The following is a 19,481-nucleotide window of genomic DNA, read 5'->3' on the forward strand; positions in this document are numbered from 1 at the left end:
TTCGGGCCTCACTTCAGCTCGTAGTTACCGCTGACTCATGCATGCATCTCACTCACTCACACTAACGGCAGTCCTGTCTTATATATTACGCGGTATTTTATGCTATCTCCTTTTGTGTCGAGGTCGTCGTTATTTTCTCGTCAGCGAAGTCCCTCTCAGCATGTGACATTAGATCTCGACCTTCGGCACATCGACTTCGACGTGCCCGCTGTACGATGGCATCGGGCGCACGAAAGGAGTAGACTCGGCCGTATTCGCAAGTCCGCCCGTCGCGAACTAGACATGGCATCAATTGGAAGTTAGTGGCAATCAGTCACAGGGTCAAGAAAATACGGCCACTCACCGCTGGATGGTCGCGTAGCGCTAGCACTTGCGGCAGCTCCACAAGATGCAGTTTGGCGTAGCGCAGTACAACGAGGCCGCTGCCGATAGACAGCAGGTAGAACGCCCAGGTGCGCATCACTGCCTTCTCGCGCTTGGTCTGCACTAGGAACGCGAGGCACGCCGCGTATGTCAGCACAAATAGCACCAACAGAGGCCATGTACGTTTGCGGTAGTGACGTTTGATCTTGTTTGCGTTCAATGAGGATGGGAATCGACCCACGAACTTGTCGATCTTGCGGATGTAGTAACCTAGGACCTTGAGTCTGTACTGGTCTTCCGCCTGAACGATCTAGCTCCACATACAAAACCCCGTTCGATCGCGTTAAGACCCCATCTTCCACGACAGCTCATAGCCTCGCATCGATACACTAACCTCACTCCAGTAGGCCCAGCGCATTTCCAGTCCTTCCGGCCATAGGATAAAGTAACGGTACTGTTCACACAGCATTGACACATCGGAGCAATTGTTAGCACTCTCAGCAGTCAGATCCAGCTGATCTTCGCACCAGCGCCAGTGCCAGCTCCACCAGACACACGAGCGCCACCACCAGGAACACGATCGTGTCCACGAACCAGCCGCGTGTGCAAAAGACGATGCAGGACGGCACCACGAACACCAGCAGCACGCGCGTCAGCCCCAGCGCGAAGTAGCGGCGCTCCTGGATCGTCAGTGCCTCGTTGTCCAAGTGCGGCGCGAAGTGGCGCACGATCTTGCGCTTGTGTGCCTGGTCTCCCTCCATCGCCACGTACATCGGCGGCCCTTTCGGCGCTGCCCCCACCGCTTCCTTGTGTCTCTTTGGTTATTGTGTTCTAAAAGTTCAATTTGCGTTCTTATTGGTTGAAAATACTTGAAGTGGGATGCGGATGCTTCAGTTTGCTGGGCCGCTCCATAGGATCTACTGTTTGGTAGATTAGTTGGCCTTGCCGTCGTCCAGTTCCACGTCCACCGTCTCCGGGGAGACCTCGAGGTCGTCGTCCGCGGCCTCGTCCAGTGTCGACTGCGGCTGGCTGTACGACTTGCTGTACTTCTTGCTGAAGCCGACGGTCGTGGATACTGTGCTGACGGCGGCCTTGAACTTGCGGCGCGCGTTGAAGCGGCGCAGCTCCTCCAGGGCGCTCGTGAGCTGCACCGTGGCCACCTCCGTGCCCGTGACCCAGCGGTGTGCCAGCAGCTGATCCACCGTCGCACTGCAGACAGAAAAAAACAGCCCAATTAGTGCCCTGAATAACTCAAAACCCGAATAAACAACAGCAACAGACGCACCGCTTCTCCGGGTCCACCACCAGCATCTGCGAAATGAGATCCTTGGCGTCGTCCGAGACGTGGTCCCAGTACGGCGAGTCGAACTGGAACTTGCCCTTCTTGATCTTCTTGAACAGCGCGTTGTGGTTGTCGTCGTGGAACGGCGGGTAGCCACACAGCAGGATGTACGTGATGACACCGATGCTCCAGATGTCCACCGTCTTGCCATACGGCTTGCCCTCCAGAATCTCTGGTGCCACGTAGCCGGGCGTGCCGCAGGCCGTGACGAGACCCTCGCTGTCGAACTCGATCCTCTTGGCAAAGCCAAAGTCGGCCAGCTTGATGGAGGCATCGTCGTCCTTGCTGGTCAGCAGGAGGTTCTCCGGCTTCAGGTCGCGGTGCACAATGTTGGCGTCGTGGCAGTACTTGATGGCTTCGAGCAGCAACTTCACCAGATCACGTGCTTCTCGCTCGTTGTAGTACGACTAGCAAAAGGATAGCAGGATGGTCAATAAAAATACCCAACGACTGTCGCGTCGAAGTGATCAGCGTGAAACCAACCTTTTCAACGATACGATCAAAGAGCTCGCCTCCCTCCATGAACTCCGTCACGAGGTAGTAGAACTTTTCCTCGACGAAGAAGTCGTGCAGGATCATAATGTTCGGGTGGTTCATCTACGGCACAAAACAGAAAAGGTAGCAGCAGATTAGAATCTCTGCATCTGCGTACGTCACCACTTTTCAACGCACCTGCTTGAGGATGGCGACTTCGGTCGTCAGTGCCTCAATGTCTTCCGCCACGAGACCCTCGCGCTTGATGCATTTGATGGCGTAGCGCTGGCTCGTAGGCTTGTGGACGGCAATGCGCACGACAGAGAAGGTGCCCGAGCCAATGACCTTGCCCAGCGTGTACTGCTCCTCGAAGCTGTTGGGGTTCACAGCAGCGGGCGCGGGTTTGCCGTTCGTGGTCGCGTTGTTTTCGCCGTTGGCATCTACCTGGGCGTTCCCGTTCACCACATCGTGGTCCTAAAAGCAGCATAAGATTTAGCGACTACAACTTCAGGAGATCGCACCCGTTTCGATGCTGCACTTACTGGCTTGGAGCTGACGCAGCCCATGTCGTTCTGGTAGGCCGGGGGAGGAAGTGAGCGCGAAGGATTCGGTCGAGTGCTGCTGCCGCTTCTGGTTGCGTTGTGGCGTTGCCGGGACTGTGCTGGAGTGCACTGCTCTAAAACGGACCGTTCGGACTCTAAAAATAGACGTTTTGCGCCAATCAGTAGCAGAATATAGATAAGGCGTAGGTGTATTTCGGGTGATTCAGCTAAGATCGGGTTCGGTATCAAAAATGGCTGCGCGCTCAGGTGGTGAAGGTGAACTTGTCGCCCTGCAGCAGTGGAGGCTTAGAATCAAGGCCAGCGCCTAGCAAATGTGGTGCGGGCCACGTACCTGTCGGAGCTTGGTGTTGAGCTTGGGCTCCGCGTACGAGACACGCTGAACGCGCTGCATGATGCGTCTGCGGCACTGTTGGCCAGACAGCGCGGCGCGCAGGGGTTCAGAAACCACGCGGTGTTTCGGCGGTCGGTGGCGGTAGCTCTGCTGGCCTGTCCGCTTGCCTAAGCCGTAGTAATCCCCCTGGCACGTACGTTAGCTGTTGTTGCAAAAGAATAGCAAGTGAGGGGCGTGGAGCTTACCTGTCGGAGTTTCGTGTTCAACTTGGGCTCCACATACGAAATGCCTGCATCTCGATGGCGCAGCCGCCTAGCCTGCAGGCATCGATAAAGAAATATCAGATGAGAGAGCTCCGTTCCGTAGACATCAAAATCAGAGTACCTGCGAGCTCGAACGCCCCGAATCGGGATCAGATCGAGAGTTTTGAGGGCTTTCGGACCCTACGTGAATGCCAGCCTGTCCAATAAGGTTGGTAGTTGTACTAGGTGTGCTATTGTCCTCGATTGCAGCTTCATATTCCACAGTGACATCCTCGCACTGGAACGGCCGGAACATGCACACATCAGTCAGGCTGGCGGCCTTGCCGTAATTTGCACTCATACACACAATTGGCGATGGTACTCGCGAATCCTGTCCATCCAGCAAGTAAGCGTCGTAAGTTAGTAAATATTAATTCACGTACCGGACAACACGTCTGTGTAGCTCCGTCATTTTGTTGTGGGGAAAGAGGCGGGTCTGGTTCAGGAGGCAGATTTTCCATGGACACACACGTGCCTTGCTCGAATTCCGCGAAGCTGCATTGAGTTGCCTGATGTTGCACTGCTCCAACAACAAACAGTCCGGTCAGTATCCACGTCGTGCGCGCACGCACGTGCGTCCACTTCTTGCCTCCCACGGGCTTGCATCGTGCATGCATCCACTCGGCAACTACCACAACAATCATACCAAAGCATAAGACGAGGCGTTAAGTATCGGTTGCCTTGTGTGCCCTCATCACGAAGAGCAAACCTTTGTCCGAGAACGCGGTGTTCTGTGCCACTCGAGCTGCAGAAACACACCGTCAGCACAATCTGCCGCCACTACTGCTTCAGCCTCAATGCACTATAGGTTATGGACACGTTCACCTTTTGTAAGCTCCTGCTTGGCTTTAGTCTGTCGCCACCACCAGCAAATGAAAGTATCATGAGCAGAACGAACTCCCCGCCCGGCGGCAGGTCTACGCAACCCACCAGCGCCTTCGCCAATTGGCGGTTCTTCTCCGACAGCGCACAGTTCTTCTCTCGAAGCTGCTGCGACTCCTGCATGACGCTATACACGCGCGCAATGCTGTCGCCCTGCACCATGCTGGTCAAACTCTGCGTCCTTTCGCAACGGATGCGTCAGGGTTATTTATGTAAATATTAGGGCTTTCATGCAAATAAATGATTTTTTATTGCGAAAAATATCCCTGATCAAGGCTGCTGAATTTAGCCACGAAATATGGTCTAAGAGAATCATTTTTATTGCAAGACTGAGCATTCTGGGGCCAGTGCACGAAACATATTTACTTAATATCGCTAACACTATCAAGCAAAATGGAGGAGGAGCAAGGTGTCGCCGCTTTCAAGTCGTTCCCGGGCGAGGGCTTCCGCTTCAGTGTGGGGCGCGTCAATGGGGTGGGACATATCTGGCTGGAGAATCAGGTCTCCAAGCAGCGCTGGTGCGTCTCTCGGTGTCGTGCAGTGCCGCTGAAATGCATTGATAATCTTCTGTCTCTAGGGTGTGCGAGGTGGCAGATGTCGCGGCCTTTGCGCCAACGGATGTGGTGCTGCCTCAGAATACGGTGCTTCACTATGTCGCGGTGCGTCTTGCTGTCCCATTCACTGGCATTCTACTCGTCAATTGACACTTTTTGGACGTTGCAGGCTAGTTTGAAGGAGTCCGTCGCATCTCCCGACAGTGCCAACCTCGGGCCAAACCTTGTGCGGGAAGATGCGGACGAGACACTGCAATTGGAAGTGCTGATCAAACTGGGGGTGGCGGACTTTGCCTGGACACCCAAATACGTTTTCCCGATGACTTTGCTGCCTCAGGAACCCCCACCAGCGGAGGCTCAGTCGTCGCAGCTGATTAAGCTCCTAACCGCTCAAGTTCAGGAACTTCAGCAGGAAGTAAAGGCGCTGAAGGAGCAGATGGCGGTTGTGCTAAGTGCTCAGGCTGCATCCCAACAGATTCCGACACCTTCGTCGCCTTCGCAAGCGTCGACCGCCTCGAGTCAGTCCTCGGAATCTGTGCCGCCTTCTGTAGGGGATACAGTTGAAAATGGACTTCCCGTGCCGAAATTGTCCCGCAAAGACCAAGTTTGGAGCGACATCATTGGCCACCCGTGCCACCAGCTTGTGCAGACACCAGAATTCCGCGAAACTCGAAATTCTGTGGGTGTGGTGGTGCGTAAGCATCGCCAGCACTCTTGTAAAGTGTGCTCCGCACTGCGAGGAGACCGCAAGCGCCCATTTCAGACGTCCTACTACTGCGAGGAGTGCACGAAGCAGCACAATGGTGGCATGGTGTTCTTGTGCGATAAAGTCAGGCTACGCGGTGCTGCTGAATATCGAAATGCTACATGCAGCCAAATCTGGCACCTGGTGTGGAGCAGTGGAGAAGATATTCCTCAGAGTGGAACATCATCTATTCGAATGCGGAAAAAGCTGAAGACGAGCTCCATCGATGAATCAAGACTATCGTGTGAAGCGAAGCGCTGAATGCTTGCAGTGCTATTACTACGCCAACGGCTAGACACGGGTTTCACCTGAGTACGGGTACAGCAATATTGCTACTTGCACGTGGTTTCGATGACTTGCAATCGTGTATGCGCTCTCCTGTTTCTGTGTGTGTATTGGGGGGAGACAAGGGTTCCAATCGTTAGCTCTGTGACGGTCAAATGAATGCAACGTGATTCACTTGCCTTATTCACTGCAAACGGACCTGCTCCTTCACGAAGAAGCAACTGGATGACTTCAGCACGCCCACCCTGTGCAGCTTTGTGAAGAGGTGTGTTTCCATCATGTGCTGCAGCGTTAATATTGGCTCCAGCTGTGATCAGCAGCTCGCAAATTTTCACATGTCCAAGAAGTGCCGCGTGGTTTAGCGGGGTACAGCCATTCTGAAATCGCAAGAAGAGTCCAACGAGTGACACAGGATGCAGAGCAACGTGTCGATCGATTGCAGTTTTCTACCTGGTCTGTGATGCGCGGATTGACACCTTGCTTAGTGAGAAGTTGAAGCACACGGCTGCAGTCTCTGTTGAGGACACTCACGTGCAGAGGAGTTGTTGTCGTTGGGGAAGTCGGATCCCGCAGTTGATCGTAGTAGCGTTTGAAAGACGCGCTCAATTGCAGTGGCGAGCACGCGCTCATAGTCAGGACCTGTGTGGATTGCACAGAGTCACAACTCGTCGTACCCGTTTCAAGAAAACTGCAAGCTTCACGATCCTGTTTTTGGACTTGAAGTTAAAGCTGCCTCTCTCTCACGATCTGCAAAATCACCGTCGGCGCTGAGTGCGCGGGCAGCAAGAGCGTAAATGTATTCGAGTCCGTCTGCTTCACGCTCACTGCCACAGCGAAGCTCTCCGGTTCATAAATTGGATTACCACTCGGTTATCTGGAGTCACGAACGCACAGTGGTAGAAATTACTCAGCACCTTCGACTTCGAGAACTCGAAGCGCTTCAAGCCAGCAGGGGTGAAATCGGACAAATGACCCATGATGTAGAACATGGCTGTTTGTAGAACTCGGTGCCGTTCTCTCTTCGTCCACGAGAATTGGGGCGTCCACACTGTTTTCCACCGATGTCGGCCCTCCAGTGGTGTCGAGTGCGATGCCCCAGTCAGTCCAACCAGCAACGTAGTTGTTCAGGTCTTCAAGAATGTCGTGACCATAGTTCTCAGCACGCGACCAGCTTTTGTCAGAATCGGTGAGGGACACGCTGGATCCCGTGCCCCTCGCTAGCTTCTGTCGATAGTACAAAGATGTCTGGGTACTTCTCGTGGAAGGAAAGCAACTTGGCGAAGTCTCCACCAAGATTGAAGATTGATGAAGAAGAAGTCCAAGACAGCTGATGTATTTTAGTGACTCCACGTCTTCGAACGCAGCAAGGCGGTCAAGGATCCCAGACTTCTGGTCATCACCAGCGATAAGCTTTAGGTCAGTGTGATGGCTTGCGAGATCGCCAGCGATTGTGAAAGTGACTGCTGGCGGAAAAATGGTGGCCATGGTGACTGATCAAGCCAGGAAATGGAGGGTCATATTTAATGACGCAGGCTGATCCCCGCGCAATACAATGTCGGAATTCAAAGTTGGCATCTGCGCAGCGCCAGAATCTTTCCAGCAAAATGCTATCGCAAATCGAGCTGACCATGAAAAAGTGAGTCATATTTGATGACGCAGGCTGATCCTGCCATTGTTTTAGCGCTTCTAGTTTTGCTTTGCAACGTGCATTGCAAGTACCTTTCGGGAATGCACATTAGTTCGCTGTGATAACAAACTCACGCGGTTCATTAGATTCACATCTGAATTTCTCGTCATATCTCTTCCAAGGTCATCTACCTCCAGCTTTCACAGCTACTTGTTGAAGACAACAGTTTGGATGGATGTTAGATGAGAACCTTCGCCAGCTTGCCGTTGGGCGCCACGATCTTCACAGTCCTCCCATCGTCGCCCTGAGAAGAGAAAAACACTAGACCAAATCTGAATATGACAGGATACTGTATTCCGTGTTCAGTTTAGCGTACTGTGTGTTTGCTAATATATGTAGACTCGAGAGGATCTTGGACACAGCAGGTTGCAGTAGTTGGTTTTCACAAACGCGATGGTAGCGGTAGCATCAACCACGACATATGTGGTTGATGAACGTTCAAAACAGCGTTCAAGCGGCGGCACTGTCGCTAGTATCGACTCGCTATGGACGGCAGACGCGCTTCGTGCAATTGAGTAGCAGTCGATAGACCCCAAGCGCGGCAGCTTGTGTGACGTTGCTTTCGTTTTGTACACATACATGTTGCAGTGTGCTGTGTACACAACATCAGATCGCAGTACCGTAGATGTCAGCTCTTTGTAGCGGGCAGACTTGTCGGGACACCACTTCATGTTGATTGCCGCCCCGCGGCCGGCACTGCAGTGGCAAACATTTCTCCAGGATCGAAAGGAGGCGGCGCTGGCGGATTCTGGCTATCGTTTCCTGCCTCTGCAATGCAAACTGCATGGCCCGAGTGGTGCAAACTTTGCACTGTAGCGTGGCGTGTGCAACGCCTTCAACTTCATCGTGAAGCTGAATCTGCTCTTGGGACACCCGACCAGGCAAGAGAAGGCACTGCATCAACCGAACTCTATAGCCTCGCAAGGATACACTCGCGCGCTTTTTCGCGAGCTTTCTGGGCGGGGTGGTGGTGGTCAATGTCATTGACCACCACCATTTCCCAACTCGCCTGGTCGAGACAACGTACCCTGCACCCGAACGTCGGAGCATGCTGGTTATCAATCCCTTCAGCTACGCGCTGGCACTGCTCGCGCTGCAAGCCGCGAATGCTGCGACGAACAACTGCACGTCGTGGTCGGACCGATTCCAGGCGGATCTCGAGGGCGTCTGCGTGTGCTCGGAGGCCACGTGCGATACTATCTACAATGGCCACCTGCACCTGTCGGGGAACGAGGCGGGTGTGTTCTCGACGTCCAAGGCTGGCGACCGCTTGACCTTCTCGACGGTTGAGTTGGAGACTGGCGCCAACGACGCCGCGGACTTTGTCATTGACACCACCACGACGTACCAGTCCATCATCGGATTCGGTGGCGCCTTCACGGACGCGGCGGCCATCAACGTGTACCTGCTGGACTCTGGACTTCAGGATATTCTGGTCGACGCGTACTTCGGTGACGATGGACTGCAGTACACTATTGGCCGTGTTCCCATCGGCTCGACGGACTTTTCGCTCACCATTTACTCGTATAACAACGTGGAGGGCGATTTGGCCATGGAGAATTTCAGCATCGACATGGACAAGGCCAAGAAAATCCCCTTCATTCAGCGGGCTTTGAGTACGTCTACTCGAGGCATGAAACTTTTCGGGTCCTCGTGGGCGCCGCCGGCGTGGATGACTACGGAAAACACGACCATTAACTGTGCCGTCCAGGGCTATCCGGGCGGTGAGTACTGGCAGGCCTTGGCGCTGTATTACTCCAAGTTTGTGTCGGCTTACGAAGACGAAAACATCCCCATTTGGGCCATTACGACGCAGAACGAGCCTACAGAGCAATTCTCGTTCAAGTCCTGGCAGAGCCTTCGCTTCAACGTCACCACGGAGCGCGATTTCATCAAGCGTGACCTGGGTCCCATTATGAAGGAGAACCACCCGGACCTGAAGATCATTATGATGGATGACCAGAAGGACCTGCTGCTAGACTGGGATGCTACGCTGCTCGATGCGGACTCGGCGCAGTACGTCTCGGGTGCTGGCGTTCATTGGTACAAGGACCTGGATTTCTTGCTGGACACGGCGGGCAACTTTGCCGACCTCGAGACTTTCCACGAGTCGTACCCTGACGTGTTCATCCTGGCGACGGAAGCGTGCGAGGGCTACCTCATTGACGGCATTGTAACTGGTGCTGGCCCCACGCTTCAAAACCCGACGTACGCTTGGCAGCGTGCGCAAATCTACGCTCGGGACATTATCGGCGATCTCTCGCACTACGCCTCGGGCTGGACTGACTGGAACCTGGTGCTCAACACCACCGGTGGCCCCAAATGGGTCGATAACGCGGATGATTCGCCGATTCTGATTGACGAGGAGGGCGGTGCCGAGTTCTACAAGCAGCCTATGTTCTATGCGATGGGCCACTTCTCCAAGTTCCTGCCGCCTGACTCGGTGCGTGTGGCCTTGACCATCAGCTCAAGTGCTTCGTCAAGTCTGGGCAACGTAGACAGCGTGGCGTTCTTGACCCCCGACGACCAAGTCGTGCTCATTCTCTCCAACCGCGATAGTTCTGCGCACGACATCACGCTGAGTTTGTCTAGCCAACAGCTGAGCACTAATGTCACGGTGGAGGCCCTCTCCATCAAGACAATTGTCATCGGTGAGGTTGAAGGCAACAGCAGCTCCAGCTCGAGTTCTAGCTCTACCGCGAACAGCTCCAGCTCTTCCGCCAGAAGTTCTAGCAGTGCAACTGAGACACCGACCACCACGACGGCAACCCCGGCCACTTCAACTAGCTCCAGCTCAGCGACGAGCTCGGGCAGTTCTAGCGCCACAACGGTGGCACCTATTGTCACGACGACGAACTATGCCTCCTCGACGAGTGGCACGAGCTCTGCGACGGGTTCAAGATCGACTGCTGCCTCATCGGCTTCTGAGACCGCGGAACCCACGACGCCGGAACACAATTCATGCTAAGCATGGGCAGGGATGACTACCGATAGTTAACGAAAATGAATAGTAATGTGCATTGCTGCGTCACAACAAAAGTTGTTGTCAACAACTAATATTGTAGCAATAATAAAGCAATAAAATTGGAAAATACTATGGAATATATCATTATTATATACTGGTACAGCTATTGTGATCACCAGGTTTTTTGTCCCTGGCAAAATGGTATCACTAAAGGGTTCCGGACGGATTTATGTTGAGTGAAATCAGAGTTTCAAAGGGTGATAAATCGGAGTACAAAACAGGATAAAAGAACGTAATAAAGGGAACTTCAAAACGGCCGATTAGCCTGAAACCGGCTGGGGGAATTCAACACGACTGGCCATGCTGACGCTGGAAAGCGAGACCACCAGTTCCGTTCATACGCAAGACCTACATTTGGATGTATGCCTCCGACTTTCGATGGAGAGCTGTCGTGCTCCACTATGTGTACGCGATTCCATGCGAGCGCGTTGCCAGAATATTTGGGGTTGCGGGGCGCACTGTACGGCGATGGTACGCCTTATTCAAGAAGTCAGGCGACGTGCTACCTGGCCAACGCGCGGCACAAGGACGACATGCACCTGAGCTGGTCGACTTTATTGCTGACTACGTGAAGGAACACCCAACCTTCTTCGTGGAAGAGTTGCAAGTCGAGTTGCGGCGCCGTTTCGCAGAGACGCATAGCGAGCTGTCGGCCTCTACTATCCTGCGCATCCTCCGGTTCGAGTTGAGTCTATCACGCAAGGTGCTAGAGCGCCGGGCACGAGAGGCGCTCCCTCATGAAATTGAGACTTTCGTCGCCAAGCTACGCTGCTGGTACCGGTACCCCGAGCAGGTCCTCTTTCTCGATGAGACCTCCAAGAATGGGCTCGACAGTATGCGTAGGTACGCTTGGTCGAAGCGAGGGATGCGGGCTGTCGTGCGGGTTCCATTTGCCCGTGGAAATCGGGTGTCTATTCTTGCGGCGTGCGACGTACGGGGGTTCGTTGCGTGGAAGACGACGCGGGGCACGTTCACTCGGCTCAAGTTCCACCGAGCATTCATTGGCAGCATCGTTCGTCAGTTGAACCCGTGGCCGCTCCCACGATCGATTGTGGTACTCGATAACGCGCGGATTCACATGTACAAGGAACTGGAGGAGGCGGTCCACGGCTGTGGGGCTATCCTACTATTTCTTCCGCCCTACTGCCCGCAGTACAACCCCATCGAGGTAATGTTTGGCCAGCTCAAGAAGTGGTTAGCTCGGCACGCCAACTTGACTTTCCCACTGTATCCAGAGCGTGTGTTGGAAGTAGCAATGAAAGCATGCGTCAAGTCCGACGAGACAGGTGTGAACCTCTTTCGCCATTGTGGTTACGGTGATGCCGGTCTGAATGACGCTGTCTTTCGTTTTGACCTCGACTCCATGTAGTACCGCGGGGAGGCGGAATGGGAGGTGGGGTGGGTGGTGGAAGATTTTGCGAGCGTAGCGAGAAGGAAAATATACATGTTGATGCATTTCCTTAAGAAAATAGATGCCGCTCCTGCCGTTTATGTGTGGTCGGTGTCCTCAACGTCATCAGGTTCCGAAGGGGGCTGGAACGAGGAGAAGATGCCATCTGCCAGAAAGTTGTACCCGGGAAGTCCTAGCAGCGCTCGAAGATCGTTGACATTGAATGTCAGTTGCAGAGGTGTAGAGCCGTTCACGCTGACGGTAAGCGTGCGCATGATCTCTTCTTCGCGGTCGTCCGGCTGCTGCGCCGCTCGCATTGCATCCAGGTGCTGGGCTTGACGGAAGGTAGCCGTGTCCGGCACTGTCGGCAGCGTCCCGTCCGGTTGTCGTGCATGTGACATGGCCCAGTGAGTGCGCGAAATAGCACCGACTTGAATGTCGGGTCGCTCAATCAGTATGTCGTCAATTGCACGGGAAGCCTCTTCGACACGATTTGCGGTGGCACGCCGAATACCGGGCTGTTTCTTGGCGACGAAGACGAACACTTCAACGACGAATGGTCCACCAGCCTTCGTGCGCTTCAAATAGTTGCTGCGCGCTATGTCGATCTTGGCCATCCAGTTATCGGCGGTCAGCGAGACCCAATCCTTCTGCGCAGCAGTTAGGCCAGGCTTCAGGTAGAGATTTGAGTCCTGGCGGATGGCCTTCTGCTCATAGTTCCGCAGCGCACTGGAGACGCGCTCATCAACCTTGGCGCAGAGCTGTCCAAAGTCCTCGCTTTCGTCGTCGAGCGGGAACCTACCATCCTCCACACGCACATTTGTTCTGCTTGATCGCCCTATGTCTCCGACCTTCACAGCAACTTGAATCAGCATGACTGTCAGTCGACGTGGCCGATATATATATGCGCAACTCCCCGAATGCCGATTTGCATTCGGGCATTTGGGAGGATTTAAAAATAAATCGCTTGCACCCCAATAAATCCGCCAGACGCGTGCTAAATATGGCAGCCCAATCATGAGTGCAAACCCGGGTGATGTGTCCTAATTCAGTGTTAGGCGCCGTATTTATATACTAAATCTGGGTTCCTAATTATAAATCGGGCGATAAATCGATGGATTTACAATTGGAACAGGCAAAAAAGCTGGTGATCACAATATACTCTAGTACTTAATCGCCATACCATAAAATATCCGACTGGAGAAATTATCGGAACTGTGTACGGTACATAGATTTTCAAGTAATGTGTATTGAGAGTATTGAGGGTTACCGGTTTGGTATCGGTTGTTGACCGTGAACCGGTTAACCCGAACCGGTCCAATCCGAACCCACGACGATTACGCCACTGTCGATTACGCCACCTGTGGGTACAAGATTGTAGGTACAAGATGGGCTTCGACGTGGCGCTCTCTCATTGGCTGAAGTAACTCAGTATCCAGTAAAGAATCAAGTAGTGTGTATCCAGTAGGTCTAGAGTAGCGAAAAGGCTAGCGAGCTAAAGACCTCAATTAATCACTTTCGAATCTTCATTCTACCCCTCAAGTGGTTTCCAGTCTCCGCTCCGGTCTCGCCCAGAGTGCTGCCCTCCCTCCGCTCCGTCAAGCTTAACGGTGTCCAAGATCCATACCTTCCATCAATGTGCCAAAACTTTTGGCTGCTAATAACTTTCGAGGCGTTTAGGGGGGGGGGTTAACATGACGTGAAAGGTCAAAGAGTCTGTTTCCGTCTACACCTTTTCAACTTCAACATGGCAAAAAGAAAATTCAATGTATCATACGATAAAATTAATTTGACAACAGATAATAAAAGTGATATTATACAGGCAACGGATATGAAAGGATATTTCCAGTTGCAGTGATTTTATGGCGCGAGCTGCTCGCGCCAAAACCGATGGCCACCGTTAATGCCATTGATGGCACGTTCGGTGCGCGCGGATCTTAAGGTCATTTTGCAATTTCCAACGCACACGGAACAAATCTTCTCCCCACGCCCCCTCCACCCCTCCACCATGTTGTACGACGAAGCTACAATCCAACGCGTTCTTCGTGCCGCACGGGCCGACAAAGACTGGCGCGACATGCGTCCAAGAACGACATTAATTTGCGCACGGCGTATCGCTGGATCGCAACCGCGCGCACGTCTGAATCGTGGGATGACTCGCCGAGAAAGTTGCGCGGCGGAAAGAGGAATTCGAAGGTGACCGATGCCCACGTCGACTATTTGCTTGGTCTCCTGGACGAGAACTGCTACCTCACACTAGATGAGATGGTTGATGCTTTGAAGCGCAGTTTGCTCTTAAAGTGTCTCGCCAAACGGTTAAGCACCACATCGACGGCCGCATGTACACGATGAATCAAACACATCGAGACAAACCCTACCGCAACCTCCCCAAAAACATGATTCTCCGCCGCGACTACGTCGTCAATCTCCTCGCCTACAAAGCGGAAGGTAAGAAGATTTTCTATGTCGATGAAACTAACTTTAATCTGTGGTGCACTCGGTGCCGCGGTCGTAGCTTGAAGGGCAAGCGAGCTGCCGACAAGAACACATGCTAGCAAAGGATCGAACATTCATGTGAATGCGTGCATTGCGGAAGACGGACTAGCGTACTCTGAGAAGCGGTTTGGCTCCTTACGTCGGTGAAGTGCAATGCATTCATGCGGCGTCTTCTCACACACATCGCTACGACCACGCCGCTCCACAACGTCGTGATCGTTGCGAACAACGCCCCATGCCACACTCATATCGAAGATGGGTTCGATGAGGAGGCATTTTCAGCTACCGAGGTGCTACGACTGGGGCCGTATTCTCCCATGCTGAACCCCATCGAGAACTGTTTCTCGACGTTCAAGGCCATGGTGAAGCACTTCCTCACTCACCACCGCCAGGCTATTTTACAAGTCCCGTCGCATCGTTCAATCAAGGAACATCGAGAAGAATACTTGAAGATGACTGCCGACCTGCTCGTTAACGAAGCTATAACTCCGCATCTGTGCCACAAGTGCGCGTTGCACACCGTTAAGTTTCATGCTTCAGCTATTCAGGAGAAGGACATGCCAGTAGGTGAATAAGCATCATATAAATGCTGCGTCAGACACTTCTCTATTCGTGTCAAACTGATTTACCTTATGACACATTGGATTTGCTTTTTGCCATTTTGAAGCTGAAAAGGTGTAGTTTATAGGCGGCAGGAAATGGCCTGGAACGCCCTCTGGGGTGAGAAAATCGGTCCTTTGTATTTGTGTGCAATTTTGGCTCGAGAGCCATGTACTCACGAGCCGGTGAATTCAACAATGAGACCCAATCTTCGCGATCATTCGGATAATTAGGCATCTGTCCGGATGTGAAGAGGATGGCGATAGCCAGTCATCGTTGTTATGCGCGCGTATTGGTTGCTTATTGGCCAGTTAGAACTTTCCACTCGGGAGTGAAGAAATACGCGGCAAGCTAGTGGCTACCAGCCTCCAGCCTCTCAGTTTAAATCGAGCTGTCGCCGACGGCAGGCCTCCGTCATCAGTCTCTTTTTTTTCATCACTACTGCGAAGGCCTCCGGTGCAGACTGTTCAGTCTCCAAGTCCAACACAGCGACCAGAGCGCCCTGACCCTCCCCCCCCACGATGTAGCTCGACTGGAAGAGCGCAGGGCGTTGGCCCTGAGGTGCCTGTTTAAATCGGGCCATCGTTATTGTTCGTGATCGGGTTGGAGGCCTCGTGAATCCCATGGTTCAAGAATCCAGCTTTAGCTGGCCGCTCAGCATTGGTGTGCGTTTGTGTCTTTGGTGCTCCCTGTGCGCTGCAAGGATAGTGTGTATGCATATGAATCTCGTTTGCTCTGTCTACTTACTAACGACCTCAAGTACGTCTTGCGTGTAACCTGGAGAAGGGTCTTGGATAGCGGCAGTCTGGAGCAGCCGTTGATGACGTTGGATCTCTGCGTTCAGAGCTCCAGCGGTATGGAGCGCGTGGAGGTGTTTAAGCACGGTGCTGGACCCTCGCGATTTGATGTTGTGTTTGCCCAGATAAGCCGTCGGTCAAGAACAGCTTCATGAAGGCCCCCAGCAGCTTGGTCTTCGACCGCTGGCGCTTCGGCTCAGCTGCCTGCCAGCGTGGGCCGTGTGCGTACCACGAGAACCACACAGCATGAAGGTGAGTGACTGCGCCCCCGCGTTGTTTTTTCTTTAGAGTGCTGATGTCTTGTGCTTCTTGTGTATCTTCTGGATGATCGTGTTTGTTTGTAGTCACTGGGTCATTATTCTGCTTGGCTTCTAGTACGTCCATCCGCGTCTCCTGTCGCTTGGATAGAGCGATTAAGTGCTCAATCTCATCCACTTGGTGATCGATGATCTGTTCTTCCTTGGTTCGTTATGGCGGGTTCTTGGATGCTTGCTTGGTCTATTTGTCCGTTGTTGGCTTGGTGTTGTTAGATTTAGCAGGTGGATGCGCAAGGTGTGAAGACCACTCGAAAAGATCAGCCAGTTGACTGCCATTGTGGGCGATCGTGCTTTCAACACGCTTGACGACAGAACCCTCATGATTCAGAGCTCTCAGAAGCGGGAAGTTGCGAGTATTGCGGCCGTGAGTACATCCAGCATTTCTTGGTTGACGTTGAAGCTGGTCGTATCGAGCTTCATGCAGGCTGTGAACAAGACGTGCTGCATCCCATAATCAGCCCAAGCGTCTGCAAATCGAAGCTGCTCAGGTTCTGCAGAGTCACTTCAATCTTTGGTTTGTATCCTGCGAGAACTTTGGCAACCTTGTGATCTTCCTTGCTCGTGTTGAAGATGTAATTAAATCCCTTGTTTGTCGTACTCATATTCCAGAACCCTCTGTCGAAGATCCAGCGCTCGGTCAGCCTGTCGCAGCCGTTGGCATGTTGGGCCCCGTCGCATGTGAAAGAATGGGAACTCAGTGCTCCCGTCACACCTGCTGCTGGAGCGACACGGTTCAGAATTCGATTGACATGAGCGTATATTGTCGATGCCGTGTCAACTCCTTTTGTGCCAGGGCCTGCGAGTGTTGTGGATATTGTGGGGGCGCTAAGCAGTGCAAAATCAGCGGTACGTCAGCAGTTAGCGTGGTTATCGTCTGGGCTACTTGCTGTGGAAGGTTCCCGATCAAGTCGACGCACGGAGCGGCCTGGACGACCAATGTGGTCGTGATGGACAGCACTGGGCAGGTACTGAAGTCGGTGTCTGGGAAGAGCGACAGCCCCTGTTCTTCGGAAGTCTTCAGTCGGATCAAGCGCAAGAAGAGTACGCTACCTGCGTCAATAGTGATATTGCGCTTGCGGAGTATTGAGAGGTCCGAGCCACGCTCAAACAGGTACCACAGGAGGCAGAGGAGTACTGCATCTTGGTAGTCAATCTCACAATATGCATTGCTATACAAATATAAAACCATTTTTTTTTATCATCCTGGCTGTTGGTTGCCGCGCTTACAGCCCTCTCACTTCTCCTTTGACCTTGCTAAGCGTGGCAATGCCTCGCGTACCTCCGCGTACGGCAAGGCGCCAGTACTATCAAGACATCCGCACTCGTGTTGTCAAGAAGTGGGCGGGCGGCACCAGTACACGCACGATAAGCAGCCACCTAGACATTCCGGGATCGAGCGTGCAGTCAATCATTCGGTACCGGAAGAAGAACGGTCACATCGATTTTAAACCCCGTCCAGGCCGACCTCACCATACCGGCCTCCATATCGAGAGGGAGAATGAGAAGAACCGCTTCGTGAGTGCGAAATTCATTGCAGCTCAAGTTTCAAAAAAAATTAACAGATCCGTGTCTGGAGACCTAGTGCGCGACTGTATGGTCTTCACGGTAGGTCCGCCCGCAAGAAGTCATATCTGAGTCCAAGGCACCGTCAACGCCGCCTCGGCTACGCGAACAGGTTTAAAAGGGTGACGACGAACTTCTGAAAGAGGGTGCGTTTTAGTGATGGGGCCTGTGTTGAGCTGCTTGGAACACCTGGACGCGTATCGGTATGGCGACGTCCTCACGAGGCGTTTGATACTAGGTGCGTCTTGCCCACATTTAATCCAGGGGTAAGTCGTTAATGATGTGGGGCTCCATGACAGCTGAAGGTAGCATTTTTGCGCGAAATCTGTCGCTGGAGATTACTACCGGCGTTTTCTTCGCGAAAACATTCCTATCACGAAGCAGTTTCTCGGGATGAAAGGCGAGACATTATTCCTGCAGGACAATGCTCCGGCACACAGCGCTACATTTACCGCGGGTTATTTGCGGGAACTACGACTGATTTCCCTTGGACATCCTATACAGAGTCCGGACCGTAACCCGATCGAGAATCTATGGTTCGTCATGAAGCGCGAGCTAAATCGTACCCCGGCCTCCCCAATTGATGACTTGAAGATCAAATTTCGTCGTATTTGGACAAAAATTGACGATGATATTGTCAAGAAGTGCATCTTCTCAATATCGAAGCGACTGAAGGCTGTGCGAGTTAGCCTAAAATGAAATGGACTTCAACTTCAACTTCGACTTAATTTTTGTAAAGTTTCTGTAATCGATACATTTTCTGTGTTTTGGCGGGTGGATGTTCATTTATTTCACCCGCTGTACACTCTGTCGACTTTTGGTTCTGCGTCTGGGGTGGTCAAAGACGTTCAATCGGATAGGTTAGGAGGATCTTTCCAAGAGACCAAATCACATTTCTTTAAGTCCATCAGCTCCTCTCTAATCTGTTTGTATTTTTGGAGGAAAACCTCACTTCGCACGTAGATCTCTCAGTCCTTATATCCTCATTGCTCCTCCCAGTAGTACCAGCCCGGAATACGCGTCGCTGCTTGCGCGTATGTCGGGGAAGGGTAAATGTTGGGTCTTTTCGGAATCTTATACTCCTAACGGATCCAGCAGGTCCGACCAGGTTGGCCAGCGTGAACTCGTCAGTCTGGATGAGCGGTAATCGGCGCACATTCATGACTTGGAAGAGCTGGAAATGCTCGTCGTTGTTTGTCTAGAGTTGGCCAACGACGAGCAGCCTCGCACTGGATTCACCCAAGCTGTGGCGATTGACGCTCGACCTGCAGTTGTCAAGAGCGTGGTTCAGCCAGTACACAAGAAACGGCAAATCGTCCACGCCCCGAACTTGCCATCTTATGAGCTCTTGATCAAACCGAAACATGCGACCCACGCGCTGTACGGCTCCCACCGCAGATACATTCGCTGAGTACCTTCGCGGGCAGGCAATGGCGCTCTGAATCGTCGCGCAGACACTGGCATTTGAGCCTGCGGAGCTTCCACGGATGCTGCGAAGTTCTTTAGATTGACGACATCGCTCATGCGCTCCATCTGGCTGATTGTAAATGGGTGCATCAACACGAGACCACGGCTGCCGAACGGGAAAGCGATAATTCAAGTCAACACAACGGGATGCGGCCGAAAGTGGACGACACAATACGAAATCAGCAAATCCACACGTGATATAGGCGACGTACCTGTCAGGGGGCGAGCGACGAGCATGATGATAACGCGAACTTGATGCGACAGCGGGCAACAACGTCACTGACATAGCTGTGACAAC

At 52.9% G+C, this 19,481-nt stretch overlaps 6 protein-coding genes across 6 annotated transcripts; 2 read left to right on the forward strand and 4 right to left on the reverse strand.

Annotated features, from left to right (window-relative positions):
* Positions 1 to 168: 168 nt before the first annotated feature.
* On the reverse strand, positions 169 to 1,136 carry KRP23_3900 (uncharacterized protein; the record flags this gene model as incomplete). Its single annotated transcript, XM_067888813.1, has 4 exons — positions 169 to 276; positions 344 to 673; positions 758 to 817; positions 891 to 1,136. 4 exons carry the CDS (start codon positions 1,134 to 1,136, stop codon positions 169 to 171), a joined length of 744 nt encoding a protein of 247 aa, XP_067748018.1.
* Positions 1,137 to 1,295: 159 nt separating this feature from the next.
* Positions 1,296 to 2,745, reverse strand: KRP23_3901 (Calcium/calmodulin-dependent protein kinase type 1; the record flags this gene model as incomplete). The annotated part of the gene is made up of 5 exons (XM_067888814.1): positions 1,296 to 1,572; positions 1,649 to 2,112; positions 2,189 to 2,302; positions 2,378 to 2,653; positions 2,722 to 2,745. 5 exons carry the CDS (start codon positions 2,743 to 2,745, stop codon positions 1,296 to 1,298), a joined length of 1,155 nt encoding a protein of 384 aa, XP_067748019.1.
* Positions 2,746 to 2,984: 239 nt separating this feature from the next.
* Positions 2,985 to 4,419, reverse strand: KRP23_3902 (uncharacterized protein; the record flags this gene model as incomplete). Its single annotated transcript, XM_067888815.1, has 10 exons — positions 2,985 to 3,011; positions 3,074 to 3,259; positions 3,319 to 3,390; positions 3,458 to 3,613; positions 3,683 to 3,706; positions 3,759 to 3,895; positions 3,965 to 4,003; positions 4,085 to 4,120; positions 4,201 to 4,228; positions 4,306 to 4,419. The coding sequence occupies 10 exons, from the start codon at positions 4,417 to 4,419 to the stop codon at positions 2,985 to 2,987; spliced, it is 819 nt and encodes a 272-aa protein (XP_067748020.1).
* A 231-nt stretch (positions 4,420 to 4,650) lies between these two features.
* KRP23_3903 (uncharacterized protein) lies at positions 4,651 to 5,786 on the forward strand (the record flags this gene model as incomplete). Its single annotated transcript, XM_067888816.1, has 4 exons — positions 4,651 to 4,775; positions 4,835 to 4,916; positions 4,981 to 5,502; positions 5,685 to 5,786. The coding sequence occupies 4 exons, from the start codon at positions 4,651 to 4,653 to the stop codon at positions 5,784 to 5,786; spliced, it is 831 nt and encodes a 276-aa protein (XP_067748021.1).
* A 61-nt stretch (positions 5,787 to 5,847) lies between these two features.
* On the reverse strand, positions 5,848 to 6,471 carry KRP23_3904 (Ankyrin repeat domain-containing protein 12; the record flags this gene model as incomplete). Its single annotated transcript, XM_067888817.1, has 3 exons — positions 5,848 to 5,940; positions 6,021 to 6,218; positions 6,292 to 6,471. The coding sequence occupies 3 exons, from the start codon at positions 6,469 to 6,471 to the stop codon at positions 5,848 to 5,850; spliced, it is 471 nt and encodes a 156-aa protein (XP_067748022.1).
* A 2,105-nt stretch (positions 6,472 to 8,576) lies between these two features.
* Positions 8,577 to 10,496, forward strand: KRP23_3905 (putative glucosylceramidase 4; the record flags this gene model as incomplete). The annotated part of the gene is made up of 1 exon (XM_067888818.1): positions 8,577 to 10,496. One exon carries the CDS (start codon positions 8,577 to 8,579, stop codon positions 10,494 to 10,496), a length of 1,920 nt encoding a protein of 639 aa, XP_067748023.1.
* Positions 10,497 to 19,481: the final 8,985 nt, after the last annotated feature.

The sequence above is a fragment of the Phytophthora ramorum genome (assembly GCF_020800215.1).
Source record: "Phytophthora ramorum isolate Pr-102 chromosome Unknown Phyram_PR-102_s0003, whole genome shotgun sequence".
NCBI classification, from domain to species: Eukaryota; Oomycota; class Peronosporomycetes; order Peronosporales; family Peronosporaceae; genus Phytophthora; species Phytophthora ramorum.